Source organism: Amphibalanus amphitrite, unplaced genomic scaffold (genome assembly GCF_019059575.1).
Source record: "Amphibalanus amphitrite isolate SeventyFive unplaced genomic scaffold, NRLGWU_Aamphi_draft 000326F_arrow, whole genome shotgun sequence".
NCBI lineage: Eukaryota > Metazoa > Arthropoda > Thecostraca > Balanomorpha > Balanidae > Amphibalanus > Amphibalanus amphitrite.
Window position 1 is genome coordinate 55,275 of NW_024881821.1, and position 24,423 is coordinate 79,697.

General features: G+C 47.6%; 2 protein-coding genes across 6 annotated transcripts in view; both read left to right on the forward strand.

Moving 5' to 3' along the window:
* Positions 1-6: 6 nt before the first annotated feature.
* The window catches only part of LOC122388541 (zinc finger protein 250-like), a 34,843-nt gene continuing 10,426 nt past the window's right edge, over positions 7-24,423 (forward strand). The window contains exons 1-15 of one of the 5 annotated variants that reach the window (XR_006257812.1): positions 8-42; positions 1,385-1,593; positions 2,069-2,224; positions 2,545-2,874; positions 3,476-3,658; positions 4,060-4,205; positions 4,696-4,810; positions 5,201-5,316; positions 5,862-6,008; positions 6,414-6,513; positions 6,831-7,033; positions 7,439-7,580; positions 7,930-8,007; positions 8,454-8,815; positions 9,352-9,432. Coding sequence is in view for 3 of the 5 variants with exons in the window: in XM_043379738.1 (XP_043235673.1) it covers positions 1,402-1,593; positions 2,069-2,224; positions 2,545-2,874; positions 3,476-3,658; positions 4,060-4,205; positions 4,696-4,810; positions 5,201-5,316; positions 5,862-6,008; positions 6,414-6,513; positions 6,831-7,033; positions 7,439-7,580; positions 7,930-8,007; positions 8,454-8,795 (2,250 nt within the window). In the remaining 2 variants the exon portion in view is untranslated. Of the gene's footprint in view, positions 221-1,384; positions 1,594-2,068; positions 2,225-2,544; positions 2,875-3,475; positions 3,659-4,059; positions 4,206-4,695; positions 4,811-5,200; positions 5,317-5,861; positions 6,009-6,413; positions 6,514-6,830; positions 7,034-7,438; positions 7,581-7,929; positions 8,008-8,453; positions 8,845-9,351; positions 9,433-24,423 lie in introns of those variants that run through there. The other 4 variants (XR_006257813.1, XM_043379738.1, XM_043379739.1 and 1 more) reach the window with 4 other exon arrangements.
* The window catches only part of LOC122388543 (netrin-1-like), an 80,002-nt gene continuing 67,229 nt past the window's right edge, over positions 11,651-24,423 (forward strand). The window contains exon 1 of the mRNA XM_043379741.1: positions 11,651-13,257. Within this exon, the coding sequence (XP_043235676.1) occupies positions 12,150-13,257 (1,108 nt within the window). The 5' untranslated portion in view covers positions 11,651-12,149. The remainder of the gene's footprint in view (positions 13,258-24,423) is intronic.

Consider the following 24,423-nt stretch of genomic DNA (forward strand, 5'->3'; position numbering starts at 1 on the left):
ACCCCCCTGGTTGCATTCGTTGCATGGAGTTCTATGGCCTTGGTTGCTTTCTATCAGTGTTGTGACGGTATATTTAATACAATACAACACCATATACAGAGAAATATTGTACCAAGGTCCTATATACCTGCTCGTTAATACTGTGCATTACATTGTACAATCATGAGCCACGGTACATAGAAAACTTCATGAGCAATTCACATACACAAATTTGAATTACGTGAGTAGCCGCGTTTGCTTAGGGATTGCTGCAAGTGGCTGCAAGATTATCATTATAGCTTGAGCTCTGCCTGTTATGTTGCAAGAGATGCCAATTGTGCTTAACAATTTACAAAATCATTCCCTCTAAACATACAAAGATTACGAGATCAAAACTATCACAAAATAAGTTCGCTAGAGCCTAGTCAAAAATGTTGTGTAAACGTGACTTAGGTTATGTTGCACTTGGCTGGTTTCCACTACAAGCGTGCATTTGGCATCTGGATAATCAGGGATAATTTTCCAGGATCACCAGGATCATTCAGTGTTTTAAGCTGACACCGTGTACAACAGACATGACTAGTACCTATGAGAGCCATTAGTTAATAAAAAAAGAATTAGAAAATAGGACTAATTGCATCAATAGTTCCTGCAAATTTGCAAATTATTACCATGGATGAAGGAGAACCTTTCATTTCATCCATGTTATTACTATTATTTTTGCAAAGTACCAAATTATTACAGGTGATCCCAGATAATTAGCTCTAATTTTGGAGATGTTGAACGCATGTTAAGAAAGGTGATAAGAAAGATTGAAATAATATTTTCATATTAATATGTATGCATTTTATGCCCCTACCTTGGCTCAAAAGAAGGCTAGGTCAATTGGTTCCCCATTTCCATTGGCAGAGTCTCAACAATTATGAAATAAACCTTGTGAAAATGAACCTTGATTTGTCAATTATATATCAATAGTTCTGGGCCTTGTTTATTGTGGAGTTGGACTGATGTGGCTTTGTCAGTATTTATTTCAACTCACCTGTTCACCTCACCTTATTTACTTTTGGACTGATCACCAATTTGCCTTCAGTGCAATCCCCAAGTAAGAAGCAAATCACATGATGTCCTTTGACCTCCTGGTTTCATATCTGATAATTATTCATGGCACAAACAAGTTTAAAGGCACCAATGCTTTGTTACCCTAGCTTGTGTATTTTGTTCATTTTTGACACTGTTGCAGTGCTTTGCACTGCAGACATGCTTTGCAAATGCAGTCATGACCTAACTTACTGAAAACTTCAAAGTAAAAGAGCATATCAAGGGTGTTTGTAAGTTTGGAATAGGTACCCAAAATATTTTGTTTTAAGAGATCTAATCAGCACTAATTCAGTATTCTCTGTTGCAGACACTAATTGTTCATAAATGATGGAAGATCCAGTTTCAATGGAGCCAGAGGATGACTCGGTCTCCATAAAGGCGCCAGATGGCATGCCCTCTCCTGAGGATGAGCTTGGCTCCTGTGTGTGCTGTGATGGTCCCGTTGACAGTGAGCTGGTCACTCTCTCCGATTTGGTACTGGAGAGTGAGGAACGTCCGGTTCTAGAAGTGCTACAGGTGAGGGTCGTTTGAATGATGCGTGGTGAGTTGAGATGAGGCGAGTCTTTCTTAGATTTATTAGGTATGAGCTTGTGGCAGAGACTGAAAATTTATCATTTGATGGAATCAAAAGACACAGAGTTACGAAAGTTTGGACGATTATACGGATTTTGATCTTTAAAGAAATGTGAAACCAATTATAAACGTCTTATGAGGTACTGGGTTTTACATTTCTTCTGAGTGCAAATCACTGTCATGCATTTCTTATGTATCGTATGTCATTTCTTATGTCATCTTCCTCTGCTTTTTGTTTATCGCATTGGTCTCCGCAAATTTTTGCACTGATCCGCACATTTTCACGGATTTTTTATTTACGTAATGTGTTGCTTGCGATTTATTGCCCGCGATTTGTCACTCACCCTGTCACACCCTAACTCGATCACCTCATCAACGACACCCCCTGACCTAGCTCCTGATCATGTTTTCCCCTCAGGAGCTGCTGGCCTGCGCCGACATTCCACCAAGTTCCCGCCTCTGCCGCCACTGCCTGGCTCGAGTTCTGCGATACCACCAGCTTTGTGAGGCACTTAGGCAGTTGGAGAGACAGATGCAGAGTACTTTTCTGGAAGTGACCGCCGCCAGAGGACTGGTAGGTGTGCTGTGTGCGTGCTGGGTACTAAATGACATAGGCTTCAGTGTAAAGTTTTTACTGATACAAAATTACATGAATCACAATTGCCAACTAAGATTCAACACGGTGCCCCCGTTACCGTCGCCTATTTGCCATGTGGCTGTGTCCGAAGCCAAATGTGCTGCTTAAAAGTAGTGTGCGTGATAAGGGATTGTATCACGATCGCTTTCGAAGGTCCATGGGCCAATTTCGATTCGATTCAATTGGATTCCATTGTTTGACATTGGTAATCCATGTGCGTCTTCATATGAATTAATAGCCATTCTCTTCTGTTTCAGCGCTCATCGAAGACGCCCGCCGAGTCATCACCAATGGTTCTCCTGGATGCTCCCTCCTCCCCACCCTCTGCCCTGCCCTCCCCTCCTCTTCCCTCTCCTCCTGCTCCATCATGTCCTCCCATTCCAACATCTCCACCACCTAAACTGTCATCATCTCAGGATGATAGAAGTCCTGACCGTGAGGAAAAGCCCGAGGATCTCGCTGGTGGCGGTGTGGTATATGCGGAGCCTGTTGTTAGTGAGTCAGTAAAGGAAGATCCGGCTGGGGCAGAGCTCAACATTAGTATACAAGTACTGCAGCCGCCGCCACCGGTCGAGTCAGTGCAGCCGGTAGGTTGGGGCGCGCGGGGTGGAGATTGTAACTTAGTTAAGGACGACTGTATGCTCGACTAGATGGCTTTAGTAGACCGTGTGCTGGTGCCGATCAATTATTAGCGTGGGAATTACGGAAGATGTAACGTGACTTTGAATCTGTGGTATGTAATCATAGGTTTGCTGAGCTTAGGAATGAATCATGCTTTTGTATCGTTATCCACGTCCGACTTAGTAGTTTAGAAAGCACAAATACGGCTTATTTTTCAGACAGCTCCTATAGGTTGGTGTCAATTTTGTTCTTTTGACGAAGTCTACTTTCTCGGCTTTTATGTTCTCGCTCTGTTGAAGCATCCAGCCTATTCTGGCCGCGACGTCTTCTACTACCTCGCTCGCTCTCTTACTCCTCCACGCCTCCACGTAGGCACATCTCGACCTCTCTGGGGCGCAAAATGACCTCGCAGTCGGCGCGCCCCTAACCCCCAACAAACAAACACCTCCTCTCTTGGGCGCAAAATGACCTCGCAGTCGGCGCGCCCCTAACCCCCAACAAACAAACACCTCCTCTCGGCTCCATCCCCATCTGACTGATCGCTAACCTTTGTCCCACACGTTCCAGGTGGTACGCCCGACGGGCACCCGGCCTCCTCTACCCTGTCCGGAGCCGGGCTGTGGCCGCTCCTTCCCCAGCCGCTCTGTGCTGGAGGAACATGTTCACAGGTGGCACGGCCCGCCCGGACCCCGGTGTCCAGAGTGTACACTCGTGTTTGACACGGAACGGGAGATGGAGAAACATGTGGCGGTGAGTCTGTGATCGAGTGGTCGTATTTTTTTCGCAATACAGTAGATATACGTTAGATACGAAGATGATGACGAAGAGGGGGGGAGGGGGGAGTAGTGTGTGTCGTGGGGCTGAGGTGTGTTCCGCTTGGTGTTCACTGTTCAGTATGTTGTGAAATGACAATGAGAGACCTTTTATGTCACCGCTACCAGTTAGTTAACCTAAGACCTTGCAGCAGAAGGGCATGATATAGAATATGTTCTATACTCTGACACTGTGTTCCCGTGTTGAGTGATTTTCGGCCACTCAACGGCTTACGGCAGGCAGTTTTGCTGTGTTACCGAATCCCCTCCCGGTTCACTGAGATGCTGTATTAGCGCTAAACAGCTTCCCTTCTAACTCATCGCAGTCTTTGATTGCAGGCGGTGCACAAGGCGGGCGCCGCGCAGTACAGTTGTGGCGAGTGTGATCAGCAGTTCCATCTGGAGTCTGAGCTAAAGCAACATCAGAGGAGCGAACATGAAAAGCAGCGGATCATCAGGTGTCGCCACTGCCGTAAGACTTTCAGGTACGAGTTGATTCCGTATTCGGAACGAGCGGCTGTGCAGTGCGTGCTTGTAGTTAGTAACAGCACTGTGATCGGCTGTGTCATGTGTGCTCATGTGAAACGCGGTGCGTGGTGCACATAGTTCGTTATTGCGTCGACTGAGTCAACGCTTGTCTCAACCTTGTCTGTCCACCATCTTCTTCCTGCCACTTACGTAAACTTCCGCCTTCCGCTGCCCACTGCATGTCTCACCTCACCTCTATTCTTCATTGACTATGTCATTTTTTCCGTCTTCTCCACATTTTTTTTCATCATCTGTCCACGGTCTAGGTATTTCGTCCGCATACCTAAGTGTCCACTACCTTCCAATGTCTGCTGCTCTTTCCACCATGCATTGATCGCTGTGGTCTATAAGAATCGCCCTTTGTCGTATGTGCCGTTGCTGATGCCGCCCCCGTTGAATTTCCATGCCACCCACACCGCCATCTAAGATATTCCATCACCTTTTCAGGTCTCGTAATGCGTACCTGGAGCATCAGACCAAACACAACGGCCAGAATATGATCGACTGTCCTGTATGCAGTGAAAAGTTCCGAACCAGAGCCTGTCTGAACCAGCACAAATTGGTGAGTGGTCTGACTCGCGCGCGCTGGGGTGCTGCGTTACCAGTAGAATCTGCTAATATGGGGAAATAGGTAGACTGAAAATAGCTAGGTAGACTGAAAAGGTTAATAAAATTAGGCTCTAGGAATTAGGATAGCAACAAGTTATCTTTTGTCACGTTTTCGTTCGGTTGACAAGTTTGAATGTCTATAGGTATGACACCAGTTTGATAGTGGTGAGAATTTCGTCGATCACTTGGTTATGCACTTGGCTATGTCTCGTTAAGTGTTCCAGGCATCGGCCTCAGCGCATTACCTTCGTCAGCCTGTACATTTAGGTCAGACACATGCTGATATCTCTCCGTCCTCTGGGACCAGATAAACATTGATGTCTTCCTACTCCTCTGCAATCAGGTACACCGAAAGCACGGCCGGGTCCACTCCTGTGACCAGTGCGGTGGGAAGTTCGCCACTGTGGGACGGCTGAGGACGCATGAGATGCGAGAGCACGGCGTGGAACAGCCCTGGAGGTACGTATCGGCTCATTTACGCCTTTATAAGACCTGTGGACAGTAAAATTTATAGATGGAACTGTGACAGTTTGGAGAAGCCCTGGAGGTGCGTGCTACGGCTCCTTCCTACCCCGACAGAACCTTGAATGCATTATAGACTGAGGGTTACTGCCCGTGGTATTTTTTATCGGAGAGGTCGATCATCTGTATGAGTCGTAATACATAATACCTACATTTCGGTCACCTTGATGGATTCACCAGGCTGGCTGTGTGCTCTCACGTACCAGAGCGGAAACTCGCACTTGGCTTGTGTATGCGTTTTGTCACTGTTGCCGCATACCCTGGAGATACCAAAGCCCGAAAATAATATTGACCAAAACCCATTAGCTGAAAGCTGGTCACCCCGGCCGCGGGGGCGGACCAGCTTCATCATGACCTTTTTTGTCGAACTTTTGACCTTTAGCTGACCCCTAGCACTGCCCGTCTGTCTAGAACTGTCCCGTATTCTTATTCCTTTCCCCATATGCTTATCCCAAACATTCACTTTTAATATTTCCCGCCAGATGTGAGGCAGACGGCTGTACCAAATCGTTCAAGTCGAGCGCGGCGCTGGAGGTTCACTCGGTCCAACACACAGGCGAGCGACCGTTCAGCTGCCAGCAGTGTGGAAAGCGGTTTGTCACCAAACACAGACTGAAGGCGCACTTCAGGTGGGTTTCCTTGGGAGTGGCAGCGCAAAGCTGCATAACTGCATTGTGTGCTGGTTTATTGGGCGGCTTGTAGTCGTTTTTAGCCAATGTGGCTCATGTTGCATAATGTTAGCGATTACACATAGAGCGGTTAGACATAGTCGTTTGAGCAACTAGTTAAGCCAGTAAACCGCAGCTCTTGACGGTGCGTAACGTTCCACGCTTCACGCCATATTGTAAAGCGGAAACAGTACCCATCTGCTTGAATACGTTGCCACTTGCCAGTACACTAGCCGGTGTCTCAGCTAAGATTTCTGCTAACTGCTAAGCTTGTGTTCCTATAAGACATGTTTCATCTATGAAGTTGATCGCCACCTAGCGCGCTTGTCATCCAGCGTCTAACGCCGCTGTGTTACCGTGTTACAGAATTCACACAGGAGAGCGGCCGTACCAGTGCGCTCAGTGTGGCAGGCAGTTCCGGTACAAGTCCAACCTGCTACAGCACAACACCGCGCACCAACAGACGGTGAGTTGATGAGGGAGGGAGAGCAAGGGAGAGGGATATAAGAGGGATAGAGATAAGGATAAGCGAGAGAAAGAGGAATGAGAGAGTGAAGTAACAGAGGAACCAAGAGGAATATGGGTGGAAAAAGAATGGGGAGACAGGTAAGGAAAATGGCTAGAGTAATGGAAAGGAAAACATGATGGATGGAAAGCGGAGCTGATAAGATGCGCTGATTGCTGGAAGGAGTGAGGAAATTAGTAGGATGGTATACATATTGTACTGAACGTAGGGATGTGGACTAAGAGTGTATATCAACTCTCGAGCTCTTCCTCCCCCAGGAGCGGAGCCACCGCTGCCCCGACTGTGGCCGCACATTCCGTAAACCAGGCCAACTGGAGACCCACCGCAGCAGCTGCCAGTCCAACTCTGAAGCACCGCCCGCCACCCCGGCTACTACTGTGTCCACCCGACGGACGCCGCTCACCAAACAGTACAAGTGTTCGATATGTTACCGAGCGTTCTTACGGCTGGACAACCTCAGGTGAGACCCTAGATCCGCTAGTCGCGTCATCGCGGTGCTGGTGTTGTCATTGACGGCTGGAGTAGTGGCTAACTTGGCTGCAGAGCGGACGTTTCAGGAAATGAATCCTAACCTTCTCGATTTTGTGTATGAATTTCTACCTTATTTTGCTGTTCTTACGCTTCCTTGGACAATATGATCTGGTCATTTCATTCATGCGCTTTTTGTGAAACAGTCATTTAACATTTATATTCATTCACTCATAATATTTTTGCTGGAATCCAGTGATGGATCGGACGTTTTACCCGTAGCCTTTTCTATGGCTATACCTTTTCAACAATATATTTACGATCAGCCTGTACCTGAGTGCAGGATCCGAGTGTAGACGACCGTAATCTTCACTGAGTCTGCCGTCTTTACCCCCAGGACACACATGTTCATTCACTCTGAGAAGAAGCCCTTCGAGTGCCGCGTCTGTGGACTGGGATTTGTACGTCGGTCGCAGCTGCGTGCGCACATGCAGGCACTAGGCCATGGCGAGGGGGTGTCCGACTACATTATTAATGAGGTGAGGAACGGGATTGGGAGAAACTGACAGCGCCCTAAAGCACCAATAAACAACAACAAAAACGTATTACTGTGGGATATATGTGCACTTTTGCGCCGGTTGGTGGGATAAGTGACGACTTTGGTTCTGAACGGTGTAAGCATGTGCCTTTCAATTAACCAATAAGGCACCCGTAGTCATTCATGCAACCTGTCTGTCTCATCATGTACCATTTTACGAGAGACGAATATCATATTTTTGTCTGATTTCTTTCGTTTGATACAATTATTATTTTGTAACGGGCGAGTCATGTGTAAGTGACTGTTAGGATGTTTATGATGACCTATTGACCCGTTTGTGTCGCTGACAGGCTGTGTTTGTGATGAGCGAGGCTCAGGAGGCTTCAGAGCAGCGATCAGTGCGGCTCATCTCAGCAAGACCTACTCAGGTGAGACACTGATACACACCATTTAGCTGACCCATCCCTCTGGCTCAACACAGTTGAGTTAGTCTGGCCCTGTGAGTTCTGATGGAGTCAGATGAGTTTGCCTGTCCTGGCCAACTCATGATTTGCTCGGTCATTAGACCCACGACACTTGGATAATCTCTAGCTAAGATGGATAAGTTGATCCGTCTCGAGTCGACTGAGGATAGATGTGAGGCGGTGCTGGCTCGCCTTCACCCTCTGTTCAGCAGTGTTTGTACCGTGGCGTCCTCTATATTGTCCAACGTGATCGTATCGTCATATTCCGCATAGCAATGTTTGCATTATTATGTTGCGCTATGTTTAGCAGTGTTTTCTAATTTCCATAGCATGTTTGTTTGTTACATGCTTCGCTGTTTGTTCTTTCTGTTACATGCTTTCTTTCGCTGTTACATGCTTTCTTTCCACAGATGGTGAATGTCGTACAATCCAACGGAGCTCAACTAGCCACCACCGACCCCAACCTGACTCGCATCTTCGTGAAAACCATCACACCAAACACAGTAACAGGACGTCCTGTTGGACTAGTCCGTGACGATCAACAAATACTCTTCAAAACTGCCTCCCCTCAGTCAGAAGAAGTGGACTCGCCCCGCGCTGTAACCACCGAACAGATTGTCTTCAGGGACTCCCCTCAGCCGTATTTGGACTCGCCCAGAATTGTACAGTTGGATGATGAACAGATTATATTCAAGCCAGAGTCTCCTCGAGTTGAGCTGGGTGCGTCGGAGTCATGCTCTCAGGATAGCTAAAGCTCCAGTAAATGAATAAGGTATGTGCGTTGGTAAGGGATGTCAAAACTTTACCTGTGATTGATCTCTGAGTGAGAATAATAAGGCTACCTTAGTACCTTAAGTTATTTTTGTAAGCAAGGTGTATTTTTGTTTGTGATTGTTTTATCAAGCAGCCTGATAGGAAGCTGATATTCGTGATATACAGATATTAATGGAAGATGCAAAGAACCTCATGCGCGTATTTTTGCCTTTAGTCACCTGTGAATTGTGATCACTCTTCTGTGAACCAATGTGCACAATATATCTGCCTAGACCTGATGCTCATTGTTCTTCAGTATATCACTGGTAGGGACTGCGGTAACTCGTCCCGATTTAAAAACACTATCTCTGAGTGTGAAAATTGATCTCTGAGTGTGAAAAAACACTATACCATATGAACCTCCAGTTCCACAGTTAACACCCTCACGGCGTGTTACAACCAACCAACCCCCATGCTGCATATCTGAGAGCACAATCAGCCGATTGTACCACTTAACCTCCATTTTCTTCCTTAAATTCCTTTGTCCCTTTTCAGCTCATGCATCCCAAGAAATAAGGATCCTGCCCAAGAATGAGTGGAAGTCGGATTTCGGATCACCTCGCCATCAGCTCTGATGTGAGTAACTGGGTAAAACGTGAGATCGCTGAGAAAGAAAATTAGGCGGTTTAGAATTACGTAGCAGAGATGCCGAATGTGGCTTTGCTACGAATTACAAGATAGGTGGTTGTTACATTTTCCCCAATAAATTCCAATTATCACCTTCATATTAGCTACTTTTCTCCTTGGTCTGTCCTGGTCAACTTGTTCTCTCATCTTTGCCAACTCGAGCAAGCTCTCTAGCTCATTTGGGTGAGGTAGTCTGCTCAGACCGACACAGGATAGCTGTGAGGCGGTGCTGGCTCCCTTCTCCCTCTGTTCAGCCGTGAAAAACGACGATACTCGACCTCCTCTAAACCTCTGCAAAGCTACGTTTCATATTCTTCAGCCAGATGTATAATCAACCGAAATATTTACATGCATACAGATAGCATGTAACAATTGTGCCATTTGACTCAGGACTCTTTTTTTAACCTGGGCCGGGGGTGTTTGGACGCCCCCTACGCGTTTTTTTGCATATATCTAAAAACGGCGACGTGGAGAGCTGCCGTTTTCTGCACGCCTATTCATACATATTTTCCGCACTTGTGAAAATTTTAAACCCAGGTCTCTCAAGGTCAGGTCACCAGGTCACGTCTAGTGACCTTACCTGATAAAAAGTTAGAATGCTTGTCACGTGAAACAGTCAAAATTTGTCCCTTGGATTTTTTATCGTTGACCTAAGGTCAGGTCAGTTTTGAGATCTCTCCGTTATAAGTCAATGGGAGAAAATTGACTGGCGCCTCAATTTTGGACGAACGTCATTCTAAACACTCAAACACTGAATTAGAAGTAAACATGACATGCAGAATTGGAAAATGGCAGCTGTGACCCCTCTTTGTTTCCATAAGGTCATCTCAGGTCACGACATCCAACAGTTTTTCACTAATAACTTTTGATAGAGGCTTGCTAGAGCGATGAAAACACATTAGCTGTGTTCAGGTCGACGATACGGATCGACTGATACGCAACATGTCCTCTTCTGGTCAGGTCATAACCTTGACCTGAGGTCAAATTATAATTCATTCGACGCGTCGCGACGAGAGGAACACGATGCTGGCAAAATTAATGCAGTCTTTTTCTTGAGTCAAAAGTTGCTACAGAAAAAAAACTATTTTGTAAAAACTGTTATTTTTCGAGTTTTTACCCTCTTTTTACTCGAGTTTTTAGGGAGGGACACAAAGACAGCCCTCCAGCCACGTGGTGGTTGGTTCAATGTATAAATGTCACGGGACATAAATTCAACCGTCAAACGCCGCCACGGTTTGACGGAAAGAGCTGGGTGGGTCGTGTGGGTCGCGGGACATAGATTCAAGCAGCCGTTAACCAACCTAGACAACAAACGGGACTGATGTTCGATCCGATTAATTCTTATAAAAATATCACAGTAGGCGATGGTCATTTTGTATAAGTTCATCAGAGTTGCACGGACGGGCTCTCCAGTGCGAGAACTCACAGGGAGGAGAATTTGATGCGCAGGTCTGGCTTCTTTGACCAAATAGAGACATACGAATGATGTGCAGAGGGGATAAATTAAAAAACGTGCTCGACGTATCGCCATATTATATAGCCATTAACGGTCCGCTCTGCTCACCGACCACCTGGCTTGATTTCAATCTTGATTGCTACCACGGGTCACCACACAAAGCAAATTGGATCATTTCCAAAGCAAAGGAGGGAGACATTTGGAATGATGCGACCACCGAATAGTGCGCCGCAGGGGTAGTAAACCCTGTCCTGAAGGACTGGCCAACTAACCGCTCAAATGGTCATCCCGGAGAGTAGCGCTCATATTGAGATGTTCTTCACTGGCTGCCTGGTGAAAGGTAAGGAACCACCAGACAGGGACTGTTTACCAGTGATGCCAATCGACATGGCAAATTATGTATAAAAGATGAACTCTTTGTCACCTACCGTTCAGATCACTCTACCCACCGTTCAGATCACTCTACCCACTTCGGGCTACAGTCCAATCACATTACACCGGCAAGACCACGCCTCCCGTCCCCTCTGGGCACAAAGAGGAAAGGCATCGCATGCCACACCGCCCTGCCTCCATGCCTATCAGACTCACACCTTGAACGCAACAAAAACCCAATTAACCCCAGCCGAGGCGACGGGCGGGTTAGTTCTCCCTCCTGCCGCTGGGCGGCGCTGAGGTCGCGTGGCGGCCTGTCTGCCTCCGAGACGGCGCGGTGTCAGTTCGGGATTAGTGTCCGCGAGGGGGACACGTCGACGATACGCTCCGGGGCATCGTCGCGTGCGGTAGGGTATCGTCGATTGCGACGGTCGGTCGGCGGGGCCGACGGCGGCTCGTCGGGCGGTTTTCGCGAGTCGGCTCGGACGAGGACTGGTGAGGAGTGCGGACGGAAGGTGATATGGTGGACTTGGTGTGAGAAGGACGGTGAGATGATTGAGTGAGAAGTGGAGGCAAAGCACAGTGCTGAGAGCTCCCGCTGAGCAACTGTTCAGAGAGTGAACGATCGGTGCCCTCAAACTTTGCGTCTAGTGAGTTTATCAGTGATTCGAAGACGGTATACCGGAATCCATTTAGCCGTATCTCCTAAAAACTGTGAATTCCAAACTCTAAACGTACGATATCAAACTATCACCGTCATTTGCGAATTTAAGTGGACCTTCTCTGGCCAGACTCAGTGAATACGGACTATCGAGACGTGCGCTCTTCTGGCCTCACCATGAAGACCCCGGAGCTGCTTCTTCTGGCCTTCCTCGTCTCTCCCGGTTTCTCCGAGCCCGCTCGAGGTGGTCGCTCTTTCATGCTCTTCTCTCCAAAGATGCCACCACCACCGGCCGATGCCTGCATGGACGAAACAGTCCGCCAGCCGCAGAGATGCGTGCCTGACTTCGTGAACGCCGCATTCGGTCAACAACTCAGCGTATCTTCTACTTGTGGATCTCAGCCCGAGCAGCTGTGTACAAGAGCTGACGGCGAGCCAGCGGAATGTCAAATCTGTGACGCGTCAACACCAGCACGTGCTCACCCTCCTTCACATCTGACTGACCTCAACAACCCGAGTAATTTAACCTGTTGGCAAAGCGCTGCGCTGCCGGTAAACGACTCAGCCGTCACGCTTACTCTCTCGCTTGGAAAGAAGTATGAGTTGACATACATCAGCCTACAGTTTTGTGGGAGGCGACCTGACTCACTGGCTATCTTCAAGTCTATGGATTATGGTCGCTCGTGGCAGCCGTTTCAGTACTACAGCTCGGATTGTCGTGGGGTATATGGTCGTCCTGAACGAGCGGCCATCACGCGTGCTAACGAACAGGAACCTCTCTGTGAGCCAACGCCAATGTCTGGAGGTCGGGCCGGAGGAAGAGTTGCGTTCAGCACGTTAGAAGGCCGTCCAAGCGCCTATCAGCTCGAACACAGTCCTATTCTCCAAGACTGGATCACTGCCACGGATATCCGTGTTGAGCTAACCCGACCTCACCCGACACCATCTTCAGCCGGGTCTCTGAACCTGCTACCGTCAGTTATGAGCACGACACCACGCTCCGGCCCTGACTCAGTTGCCGACAACACCATCTCCCTGCTGGACTCCTACACTTCAGAGACGACTTCCGAGACGGGTAGCGATTTTTACGCCATGTCCGACCTCTCTGTCGGCGGCCGCTGCAAGTGTAACGGGCACGCATCGCGCTGCATTCGAGACGGCTCCGGAGAGCTGGTCTGTGAGTGTAAGCACAACACGGCGGGAAGAGACTGCGAGAGATGCAAACCGTTCCACTTTGACCGGCCCTGGGGACGCGCCACCGACCAGGCGGCCAACGAATGTAAAGGTGAGTTCGGCGGTACGCGCAAATGTCGGCCGCCAGCAGCCGAAATCCCGAAATACTCCGGCATCTTTTGCCAAAAATTCCAAGAACTCTGTCTTGTTTTTCAATAGGAAAGCACAATTTCAACGAACAGTGCTTCTAACAAATGAATAGCAACCTTCCGTTATCACTTTGTGGATGTGTTGCAGGCTTCAATCTAGAGGCTGCCTGTTATAAGGACTAGTTATAACCACACTCGTTCTCCCTGACCAGTGACAATAGCTTCGACTAGCTGATATAGAGAAATAATTTCTTGAATAATCAGTAAAAATGTGTCGCGGAGGCAGCGTCCTCCTTCGTAAACATCTGGAACTAATGAGCGCGCTCATGCGAAATTGCTACTCGCGTAGATCCCAGGCCGGTAGATCTGTCAGGCATTTACCGAGGGACACACAGACACACAGACACACATTCCTCGTCGGTCCTGATCACCGTACCCTTCGCCCTCCCGCTGTGAGGCACCGTCCCTCCTCTCAGGTAGCCGCCGTCACCGGGGTGTGAAAACGACACCCCAGAGCCCCGCCGCCGCCGCCGCCGCCGCCGCCGCCGCGCCGTCTGTGAGACAATCCGTCTCGGGTCCGTACCCGCTCGGTCTGTCCCCCCCCCCCCTGCTGGGACGGTGGCAGTCCCAGGTGTTCGTTTCCGCCGGCCGGCCACCCACACTCCCCCTTTCCCTTGATCACCGGTCTACGCGGCCCTTTTGTTGCTGGCCGGCTCGGTCCCGGCGAAAGGTTCGGTCCGGCCCGGGCGGCGCGGACGGCGGCGGGCGGCCGGGCGGAGCGACTCGTCCCTGTATGGGCCACCTGCGCACACCCCGTGCCTCTGTGGTCCTGCGCGGTTCTGTGCGGTCTAACCCTCGCCCGCACATGGGGGGGGGGGTGGTTGCCACCCCCCCCCCCCAGGCAGTCTTTCTGCTCTGCACTCAACATTTTTAGAGCTAGAAGGCTGATTTTTCGTATAGCTGCTCGTCTATCCTTTCTTGATGTCCACTGAAAATTTCAAGTTTCTGTGATTTTTGGCTTCGGAGATATGACCTTGTTTTTCAGGTCATGTCATGACCCAAATGGCCAATTATCAACATCTTGCGTTTGCCATGGGCCTTGTGAGCTTTTGACACCCTGATTTCGGCCTTTTTTGCCAGTCTTACCTCCCACCTATCATGGAACATGTTGTTCGACGATGTACAGGGGTCAAGGTCAGGGTCAAGGTCAACCTAGGTCATCTAAGATAATTGCGTTTTAGGCAAGCTGAATTTACTTTTTGTGAAGTTTTTTGACTGCATTTTTGGTAAAAGCTTCTCAGATCATGATTTCATGTGATATGGACCCAAAAACAATCGGTGCACACATCAGTATACACACAGACACACACAGACATACACTCGGGGGCAGATTGATGTTCCACAACTCTTTATCCACCGGGTTCCTATGGCTCAGCATTGGCAGCAGCCGCCTGGTACCGGTAGACTGTGCCGCTTCACTTACTTGTCAAGCGGCACAGCCTACCCACACCGTATGCCACCGGTCTGGGTCGGTGGCTGTAAGGCGATGTGGGCCGCCTGTGACGTCAGCGCAGCGGTGAGGGCCGAGCCCGGAGGCATGGCTCGGGTCGGCGCGGCGCGGCGTCTGGCGAGGGCTGGGGAGTGAGGTGGGGTGGGAGCACGGACCATCGCGCGGCTGAGCGAGTGTAGTTAACTTTCGCGTCTCAAGGCGCCAATTATTCTACCTAACAATTGTGCTAAAGCAGTTGTTAAAATGTCCTATCCCCAAGACAGCGCCTATCATCATACTTGCCATGCACATTACGACACACTTAAACGTGACATTGGGACAGCCGATAGAATTTATATCACACGTGCATCGAGTTGCGGAGCTACATTGCTTTTAACAGATATGTATTAAGGCCTTGATTGAGCTCATTGGTGTCTATTATTTCGCACATTAATCGTCCAGAGACGTGGGAACTGGGGTTTTTGGATAGCGCGGCGTCCCAACTCTTATGTTCCTCTAATGTGTGGTCGCAGCCACCAATAGCAAACCGTTCCATCTAGGAAAAAATAAGTCGCGCACCTGGGACGGTTCGAACCGGGTTTCTCCAACCGGTCACCCCACGACGCTAGCATGTATCCACTGAGCTGCCGAAACCAGCGACCACCCGCCGCGGTCAAACGCGATCAAATGTCACAATACTGTCATTGGCGGTCAGCGGGTGAATGTCATTTTGTTTTGTGCGGACGAGGATCATTCTCGGTAGCTCAGTGGATGAACGCTCGTGTCGTGAATTGGCCGGTGGGAGAAGCCCGGCTCGAACCCCCCTGAGTGGCCGACTTTTTGGCTCCTAGTTGGAATGGTTTGCTATTGGAGGCTGCGAACACATATTAGAGCAACAGTAATAATCGCTTTAAATTGGAGCGTTGGCTGCGGCACTACTCATAACCCCCAGTTCCCACGTCTCTGGACGATTGCCGTGCGAAACAATAGACACCAATCTGCTCAATCAAGGCCTTAATATACTAATATACTACTATACTAATACTTACTAATATATACTACTAATACTTACTACTACTACTAATACTTACTAATACTTACTAATATAGCTCCGCACCTCGATGCACGAGTGACAATTGACATAAGTTCTATCGGCTGTCCCATTGCCACGCTTAAGTGTGTCGTAATGTGCATGGCAAGTATGATGATAGGCGCTGTCTTGGGGATAGGACATTTTAACAACTGCTTTAGCACAATTGTTAGGTAGAATAATTGGCGCCTTGAGATGCGAAAGTTAACTACACTCGCTCAGCCACGCGATGTCCGTGCTCCCACCCCACCTCACTCCCCAGTCCTCGCCAGCCGCCGCGCCGCGCCGACCCGAGCCATGCCTCCGGGCTCGGCCCTCACCGCTGCGCTGACGTCACAGGCGGCCCACATCGCCTTCCAGCCACCGACCCAGACCGGTTTCATACAGGTGGGTAGGCTGTGCCGCTTGACAAGCAAGTGAAGCGGCACAGTCTACCGGTACCAGGCGGCTGCTGCCAATGCTGAGCCATAGGAACCCGGTGGATAAAGAGTTGTGGAACATCAATCTGCCCCCGAGTGTACAAACACATATAAACACATATAATTGACCTTGACCTAACTTGACCTGAAATGACCTCAGCAGCAAAATTCTGGTCGGATAGTGTGACAAAGAGGTTCTAGCTGGCTTGGCACCAGAAAACAGCATCGTCATCGGTATTTGATAAGCAGCGCACTTGATATCCAACGGTGACCCAAAACAGCAACATTTTTTAGTTTGACCTGACCTGGAAGGTCAATGAATGACCTGAGAAGGTAAAACTGGGTATCATTGGATTCGTCTCTTCCCAAAGAATCTTTTTGGTCTTTACTGCTAAGCTCTATCTCCAACAGGAACGAAATGGCGCGGGGGGTGGCAACCACCCCCATGTGCGTTCTAGGATGGGAAAATGGCATGTGCGGGCGAGGGCTAACCGTGGTTCTGTGCGGTCCTCTGTGGTCCTCTATAGTCCACTGTGGTTCTGTGCGGTTCCCTGTTTAATCCTACCGTGGTCCGCTCTGTGTTCTTCAAACAGCGTGCGGTGCGACCGACGCGTCTCAATGCGACTAGAGATTCCGACAAGACAGACCGCCGCTCGGGCGCCTGCTCAGTCTTCAGTGATTATGATCCCCGTACGGCATACCTGTCTTTGTAATTGCCGCCCTGCTGCTTTGAAGTTCGTCAAACACACGGGCATTCGCCCAAACGGTTTGCGATGGTCTTTTCTTTACTCTTATACATGTTTTTGATATTAGCATCACGTTTCCGGTGTGTGTTTCATTTTAATTAATTAATAATTAACCCTACCTATTTGTATAGATTTTAAAATGAACGTCATCCTAAAATACATTCCTGAACACTGGATCTCGTGAACAATTCTTAGGCGAAGATTATCTCTCAGCAAACCTATCCTGAAAGGCGACCTTGCCCGGCGTCTGGCGTTCACTAACTGACCCAGCTTGAGCTTCTTTTTATTTTTCGCTTTTCATTTCCGGTGGGTTAGATTGCGACATCTCCCTCAGAGTTAGTGATCGTCTCGTCTGGGCTGACCCTGTGTCTGATTTAAGCTGGCTTCCTCAGCTCGCGCAAATGACATTTGGCTACCGGGATAATATCCGGTTGATTCCAAAAACGGAACGATTAACGACGAACAGGATGGTGGATGGGTGCGGCAATAGTCTGTGGTGAAAATATGTGACAAACAGCTGAGTCTATACGTCAGCTTGGCATCTCTGAAAACTTGGCCAATGCTCAACGGGAGGCTGATGATCAGCAATGCTGCATGGAATCGGAGACCGTTATGCTTTAATTAAGCAAATTTTAGCTCCAAACTTGAGCACAAACTATGCAACTTCTACATATTACTACGAAAATGACTGCTATGAGAGTTCTTTAACATCTTAATTAGGCGTGTGCTCGACTCGGGACCTTCAAACATCTCATCCCGTCAAGAGCTAGGTAGCTTCGTTCATGAGAAAAGGCGTTTCCCGCTTCTCGATTTTATTTGGCTTGATTTCGACTTTCAAGGACTGTTTCCTCAGTCAAGTCTACCGAGGGGCATTATGAAGTCTCACACGCTGCAATTCATGCTATGCCGATTGACGGAAAACAAATATTCATGTACTTCATCCGATGCAAACAAAACTTTGGCGTCCACAGGCGTCAACCCCGATATGTTCATTGTACAGACTTCTTGTTCAGCGCTGTAGCAGCTCGCTGTAGCACGCTGTAGCTCCCTGCCGACAGCCACGAGAGCCTGTCTCTCACCGGCTCTCACGCTACCTAGCCTATATATGCAGATGCAGCGCCGTGATGATTCCATCTACCGGCTCGCCGTGGTGAGGGACTATGTCGTGCCTGATCGGTTGTCTGTCGGCTTCCGGCCCTGCCAGGTGCCATGGTGTGTGCAGTATGAGAGCGTGAGAGAGCGACTGGGAAGGAGGGCTCGCCTCCTGCAGGTGGCGGCTGACCAGTAGTCAGTGGTCAATGGCCAACGGTCAGTGATGCTCATTGCTCATAGCGTGAGGTGAGCAATGTCACAGCCTTCCCAGTTCCGGCTGTGATGCTAATAATAAATCAAAGTGACACGAAAAAACGAATCGGTTGTCACTGACATCCCCCGCGCTGCATGAAAAGCTGTTAATGCTGGGTGTGTGCATTGCCATTCAAGTTTTAATTCTTTTTCATGGATCAAAAATGCGGCGCGTTAACGCGAACCGCGTGTCAACCGTGCCCCGAACACCTGTTGCCGGTTGCAAAACCTGCGATCATGTATCGGACGCTTGTGAGGCAGACGCAATAAATGTTAACCAGCCACTAGTTGTGAAGGAACGATCATGTATCATGGAAAAACACGTTCCGCAGGATACACTTTTATGCATCTTTTCGTCGGCGCTTGCTAATGCAACAAGCGGGAATCGCGTTGCATGCTGCAGGAAGCTAGTGCTGGCGAGTGAGAGCGTCAGAGGTTTGGCTTGACAGTGATTCACATCAGTCGGTCCAAGACAGGTGCAATCATCCGTGAACTATCCGTGGGTTATCCGGGATAGTGGATCCGGATTATCCTACTATCCGGATATCCAGATTTGCGCATTCAGTCGTGTCAAAAAGTGTAAATAGCATCAACAATGGGTGCTGAATATTTGTGACATTTTTCTTCGATTGTGCGAGCATTTGTTATTCCGCATATATGTAGGTATTTCTACGAAATTACACATTGCTTGCGTGATTTAATCAAGCATATAGACGTGCTGTACACATTGAAACACGTTGAAACACTAGTTTCGCCTTCCAGCATTTTATAGCTTGACATTGTTACGGATAATAATTTATGTTCGGCACCAATTGGAATTCGTGGGGCCTCTAAAATCATGCATATTTGCACCTGGCTGGGAATCACGACCTATCTGGATGAATATTGAATTGAATTCCACACCTGTGCTGTGCCGACTGTAGTTAAGTTTCGCCTCATTATACATTTTATTGTATGTGCTGGAATTGAAAGTCGAAAATATACATATTGGACGCGCTGTCCACGTTTTACAGGTGTACTGAAATTCATCACACATAAATTTGTGTGTAAAAATTATTAAAATTTCATAAGAATGTACATTGCACGCACATATTCAACTGAAATCACGCCTAGGTCGGGGGTGAACTTTTGAAAAGCGGGACTCTGATCCTGCCCTGGCCAGCTTATAGTGGCTTTGGATGTCTGAACTATCCGCAATCGTACATCTGTTTAACAAGTGATCATCTGTGTAGGCTGGTCTTATCCCTTCTACCAACTACTGTCGGTACGTCTGGGTGAGGTCGTGTCATGACACTTGTAATGTCACGTGTCATGACACGTGTAGTGACTGATCAGCGCTGTCAGAGTGCTGGGTCAGTAGTGTCAGAATATGTAATTCCGCGTACGTCGTGTCTTCAACTGACTCCATGTTGACTGATAACACCGAATTTCTGTCTGAGGTGAAGCGCCTTCATGGAACGCATGCTAATGCGTCAGCGTTGCGCACGGGGGCAGCTTGTGCGGTGCGCACGTGCACGGTTCAGCGCTCTATTCTTAGAGCAGCTGCCCTGATTGCATCCAAACTTTCGATGCCATTAGGGGGCAGCAGGCTTGAATAATATGGTCACTTCCACAAGTCAAAATAGCACGTTGAACGCTTGCACGTTTGCACCGTGTCTCTATGAACCGTCTTCATTGCGTTGTGCACATGTGACGTGTGCAAAATAAAAGCTATCGACCGCTTAAAAACAATTAAATCTGGCACCCATTCAGTCCCAGTTACATCCTTTTGAACTCTTGGAACAGATCTTATTTAGGATCTCCACCAGCCGTCTCCGACCTTAAGGTCCTTCGCCCAACACAGAGCGTGTCTGCTTCGCACCTATCTCCCTTTGCCTTCTTCTCTTACCTCTAGCCTAGCACAGAACACGTCTGCTCCGTGTCTACGTCAGCTCGTACCTACATACATCTCGGCCTCCCTGTGAATAATGACCGTCCGAATCGGGAATGAGCCGACGCGAAAGACGTCGACCATTTATGTCTCGAGCCGCGTACGATTTATGTGCTGAGTTCTCGGGCCGGGCTGTGAATACAATCTGAGCACCGGGGATTGGCTGTCAATGAAGCGTCGATTGTGGGACTGGCTCTTCGTTCGGCTGATTGGGTCTCAGACGTGACCTTGCTGGTGCACGTGGCGTTGGATGACGGTCTGCTGTGGCGTGGCCTGGCTGTTTCGGGATGTTTGAGAGCCTTCTGCATGCACTTTCGCTGCCAGAAAGTAGGCTGTTTAGACGCCTGTTTAGACGCATCCCCTCATGTTTTATTATTTTTTACCTTAGTGCTAATAAAATCGCAGCAAGCTCAAATTTGTGTTTATCAGAGCCGTCGACAAAAATTAAACATTTTAACATGGAAGCTGTGAATTTCATGACATAATATTATGCCTCAAGGGATTAATTTTATCCATTTAGCATTATTCCGTCCCATGAGCATAGGCTGCTTTGTTATGTTGAAGCATATCACCTAAGAATATTACGAATCGCACGGCTTAGTTCAATCGTAATTTACGATTGAACTAAGCCAGACAAAGCATGAATATGCATGGATTGAATGAAGTTGGCGTACACTTATCATTCATCTACTGGATTTGTGTTATTCATTACATCGTCTTCGTAACCAAATCAATCGTCTTCATTTCAATGTTCAGCTTCATTGTTTTTTTACTCTCGTTACGAAACACATGACGAGAGCGGCTTTTTATATCACACAAATTCCTTCAGCACCAGGAAAATCATTGTATTTTGGTGGAAGCAACTTCGTCCACAAACAAGAGGCGGTATGCAATGTACAACACGTAAAGGAAAGGTAAAAGGTAATGAATGATCAGTGGAGCATAGGAATACGATGTAAAACTGATGCTATATTTATTCACTCCATTGAAGGCATGCGTCGAAAAAAAAAAACTGGGTAAATAATGGAACTTATAAGAACACCGGCCTATTTACGGATACGGCATGATATGTAAGTACGTAATAGATCAGCATAACATTGGCGGTTATCTTGAAATGACGCCTTCAATATGTTTGAAAAACATGTCCTAGAATTTGCTCAGGTGGTGTCCTTTTGTGTTTCCATTGTTTTTCAGTGACAATGAATACAAAGGGAGAATAGCTTTTGACGTTTCAGCTCCCAGGTAGACCGTTCAATTTTTTGAAGTTCCTTCGTGACGTGTTGAAACGCTGTCCTCACGCAACCTAATTAAGAAGGCTACGGTCACCAAAACATTCCACATCGAATGAGGCAGAAAACGTGATCGCGTTCCGCAGGATTGGGGAGGAGCAGACTGCTAACTGAAATGTCTCATCTTTTTAAAAAAGAAGATTGACAAAATATTTTTGCAGCAGTGATGCATTTCTGGAACAAACAAGAAATTGCTGAAACCTTGATTGGTAGCGGGCAAATAGTTGGTGGTAATTTGCTGTTTCTGGTTGCGGTATTGACTGGCACGATTCGAATTTCATTGCCCAGAATGTGCGTCAAGCTCATTTTAACTAAGCTTGCAAATTATACCCAAACAAATAGTCTATTGCTTACCGATCGTATATTTACTAACCGCTTATTTCTTAGACAAAACAATCATAAAAATACTTCAGACAATTAGCACTTTACCACTTATCTTGGCGCCGATACAGTGTTGAACATCATTCGTCCGGTAGTGATATGTTGAACCAGGTGTGGGCTTCAGACACAGGTGTCAGCGTCTCTACAAATCAGTCGGCCATCTTTTGCCAGTCGTCAATGACTGTCAGACAGGCACATTTACACCGGGTTGGTGATCGGTCGTGCCAGATTTTGGTGGAGTTGTGCCAATCGTACCACTGAGAATGCTGATGGGTTTGGAATGGTGGGGCGGGAAATGATGGGTTTGAGATGTGTGGGACCGTTTGGGGTTGGTGGGTTGAAAATGATGGGACCATGGGATTGAAGGACGATGACGCTTACCCGAAGAGTATTTGTGTTGACAAACTTTTAACGAGTCATCAGTCATCAGGCTTAATTTTCTAGGGGAATTTATTCGACGGCTCCTTTATCACAAATATTTTGTGTCTGAGATATTATTGATCTGAAGAAGTTGATTGATTATAATGCCCAGTTTCAGCTTCTGTTCATTTATTTTAATTCCAAATAACAAGTAGTAAGTTTCATGATCATAAAATTCGCGATCATACTTAGCCTTTTTAAATGGCACTTAACTAGGCAATATTCTCATCATACGAAGTCTGTTACCCATGACCAATCTTCATTTAAGACACTGATTTCTTATGAAGCGCCTTAATTTCCAGCAACGACGAGGCAAGGTTTTGTATGACCCGGGCTTTCCGTTGACGTCCGCATTCATTTTCTACACTAAAAATAAGTCCGTATTTGGGAAGACTCGTGCCATCGCGTGTCAAAGTGTCGCCGAATGACAGCAGTCAATCTAGGTAAATGTGGCGACAGGCCCATTTTTCCACGTGCCATGCATATTATACGAACGACTCGATTGTGTCCATATAAGGAAAACTTTGACGCTTTTCAGGAGACCGACAGCAGTTGGCTACTGCCAGAAGTAGAGGGATGCGTTTTTTTCTTGAAACAACGAATATTTCGTGACTTTTATTTTTGGCTCACTTCTTTGTTGTGTAGCAAGTACCTATACTGAGCTAAAATATAGGATCGGTAGTCGTATTTTGGATTTCTACAGTGTTCCTATAAATGGCTATCCTTTTAAAACTTACACACACTGTTGTCCATGTCAAGGTATCTCATGTCAGAAGTTATGTAGGTCTCCAAGCAGATTTGTGCACCCTCGCCACCACGGGCTCGGCCCAGGTCATTCGCGCTGCGGGGCGGTACAGGCGCCTTTCTGGTCGAACCAGCCTCGGATTAGCCCCCTGCTAGCGGTGTTCCCTTGTACACTTAGATCCTGACGGGTGACTTTCTCAGTCATTGGCATCCATTCAGTATCACAAACACTAAACCGATCGATACGAGTTTCGATGACCAAGTTTGCGAGTGCATCAGACACCTCATGTTCCTCTATCAATAAATGTCGCCAATAAAATTGCCGAAGCAGATTCCTGTCAATAAATGTCTACGACGATAAGCTTCAGATGATTGCTATCTCTGCGATCTATCCGTTACGTTCAGTGTTATGTATGATCACTGTGCATTGTGCAGTCAGTGAGCACTGAGCATTGCAAGTCCAATGCATTGAGAAGTACCAAAGACGTCTAAGTCGTAACTTTGAGTGTCCGCTATGAAGATGTTTGGCGAGAAATATCCGCGGGAGGTAGGCTTGTAATCGCTTGTTCAGCCATGTTCGGCCATGTAAAACCTGATGCTAGTCCAATGCTAGCCCCTTGGGAAGGGATTTCGAACCATCGCACAATACAAGGGAAGAGATACGGTGAGGTGACCGTGAGTTAATGCATGAAGACCGGTGGATTCAGGGGGTATTAGAGACAAATGTCCAGCCGCGTCTGTAGTTTATAAAAACTCGCCGTTTCCCGCGCAGAAAACTAGCCAATGCTCCTTTACAAAGCTTTGAATGGCACGACATCACAAAGGAGGCAAAGAGAGGAGTATTCCTATATCTAGAAATTCGAGAAAACTTTCCGGATTCTACACCGTACTTTTTTAAGTCCGTTGATGTTGCACATTGCATGTAAGTACCTTGGCCAGGTGGCAGACGGCAATCGACCAACGGTGCTTTCATTCGGGGAAACATTTTCACTTATTTGAACTTTACTTTGTTTACATCTTCAGTCCCTGAATACTAATCCCATTCATATATTTAACATTGATCTTTCAGCCAACCTAATGGCATGCCATAGTGGACTTTTCCATCGTAAAATTCTAATTACCAGCACATCCGTTTTCAGAATGAAAGGATTATTGGTCGGCTGTCAGTCTTCAACAGACACGTTTCTGAAGATTAGCTCAGCGTCATCGATACAGTTAGTATTATCCGTATTGGAATCCCGCATTGAATCGATCGGCCGGTTTAAGTCGCCTGCTTC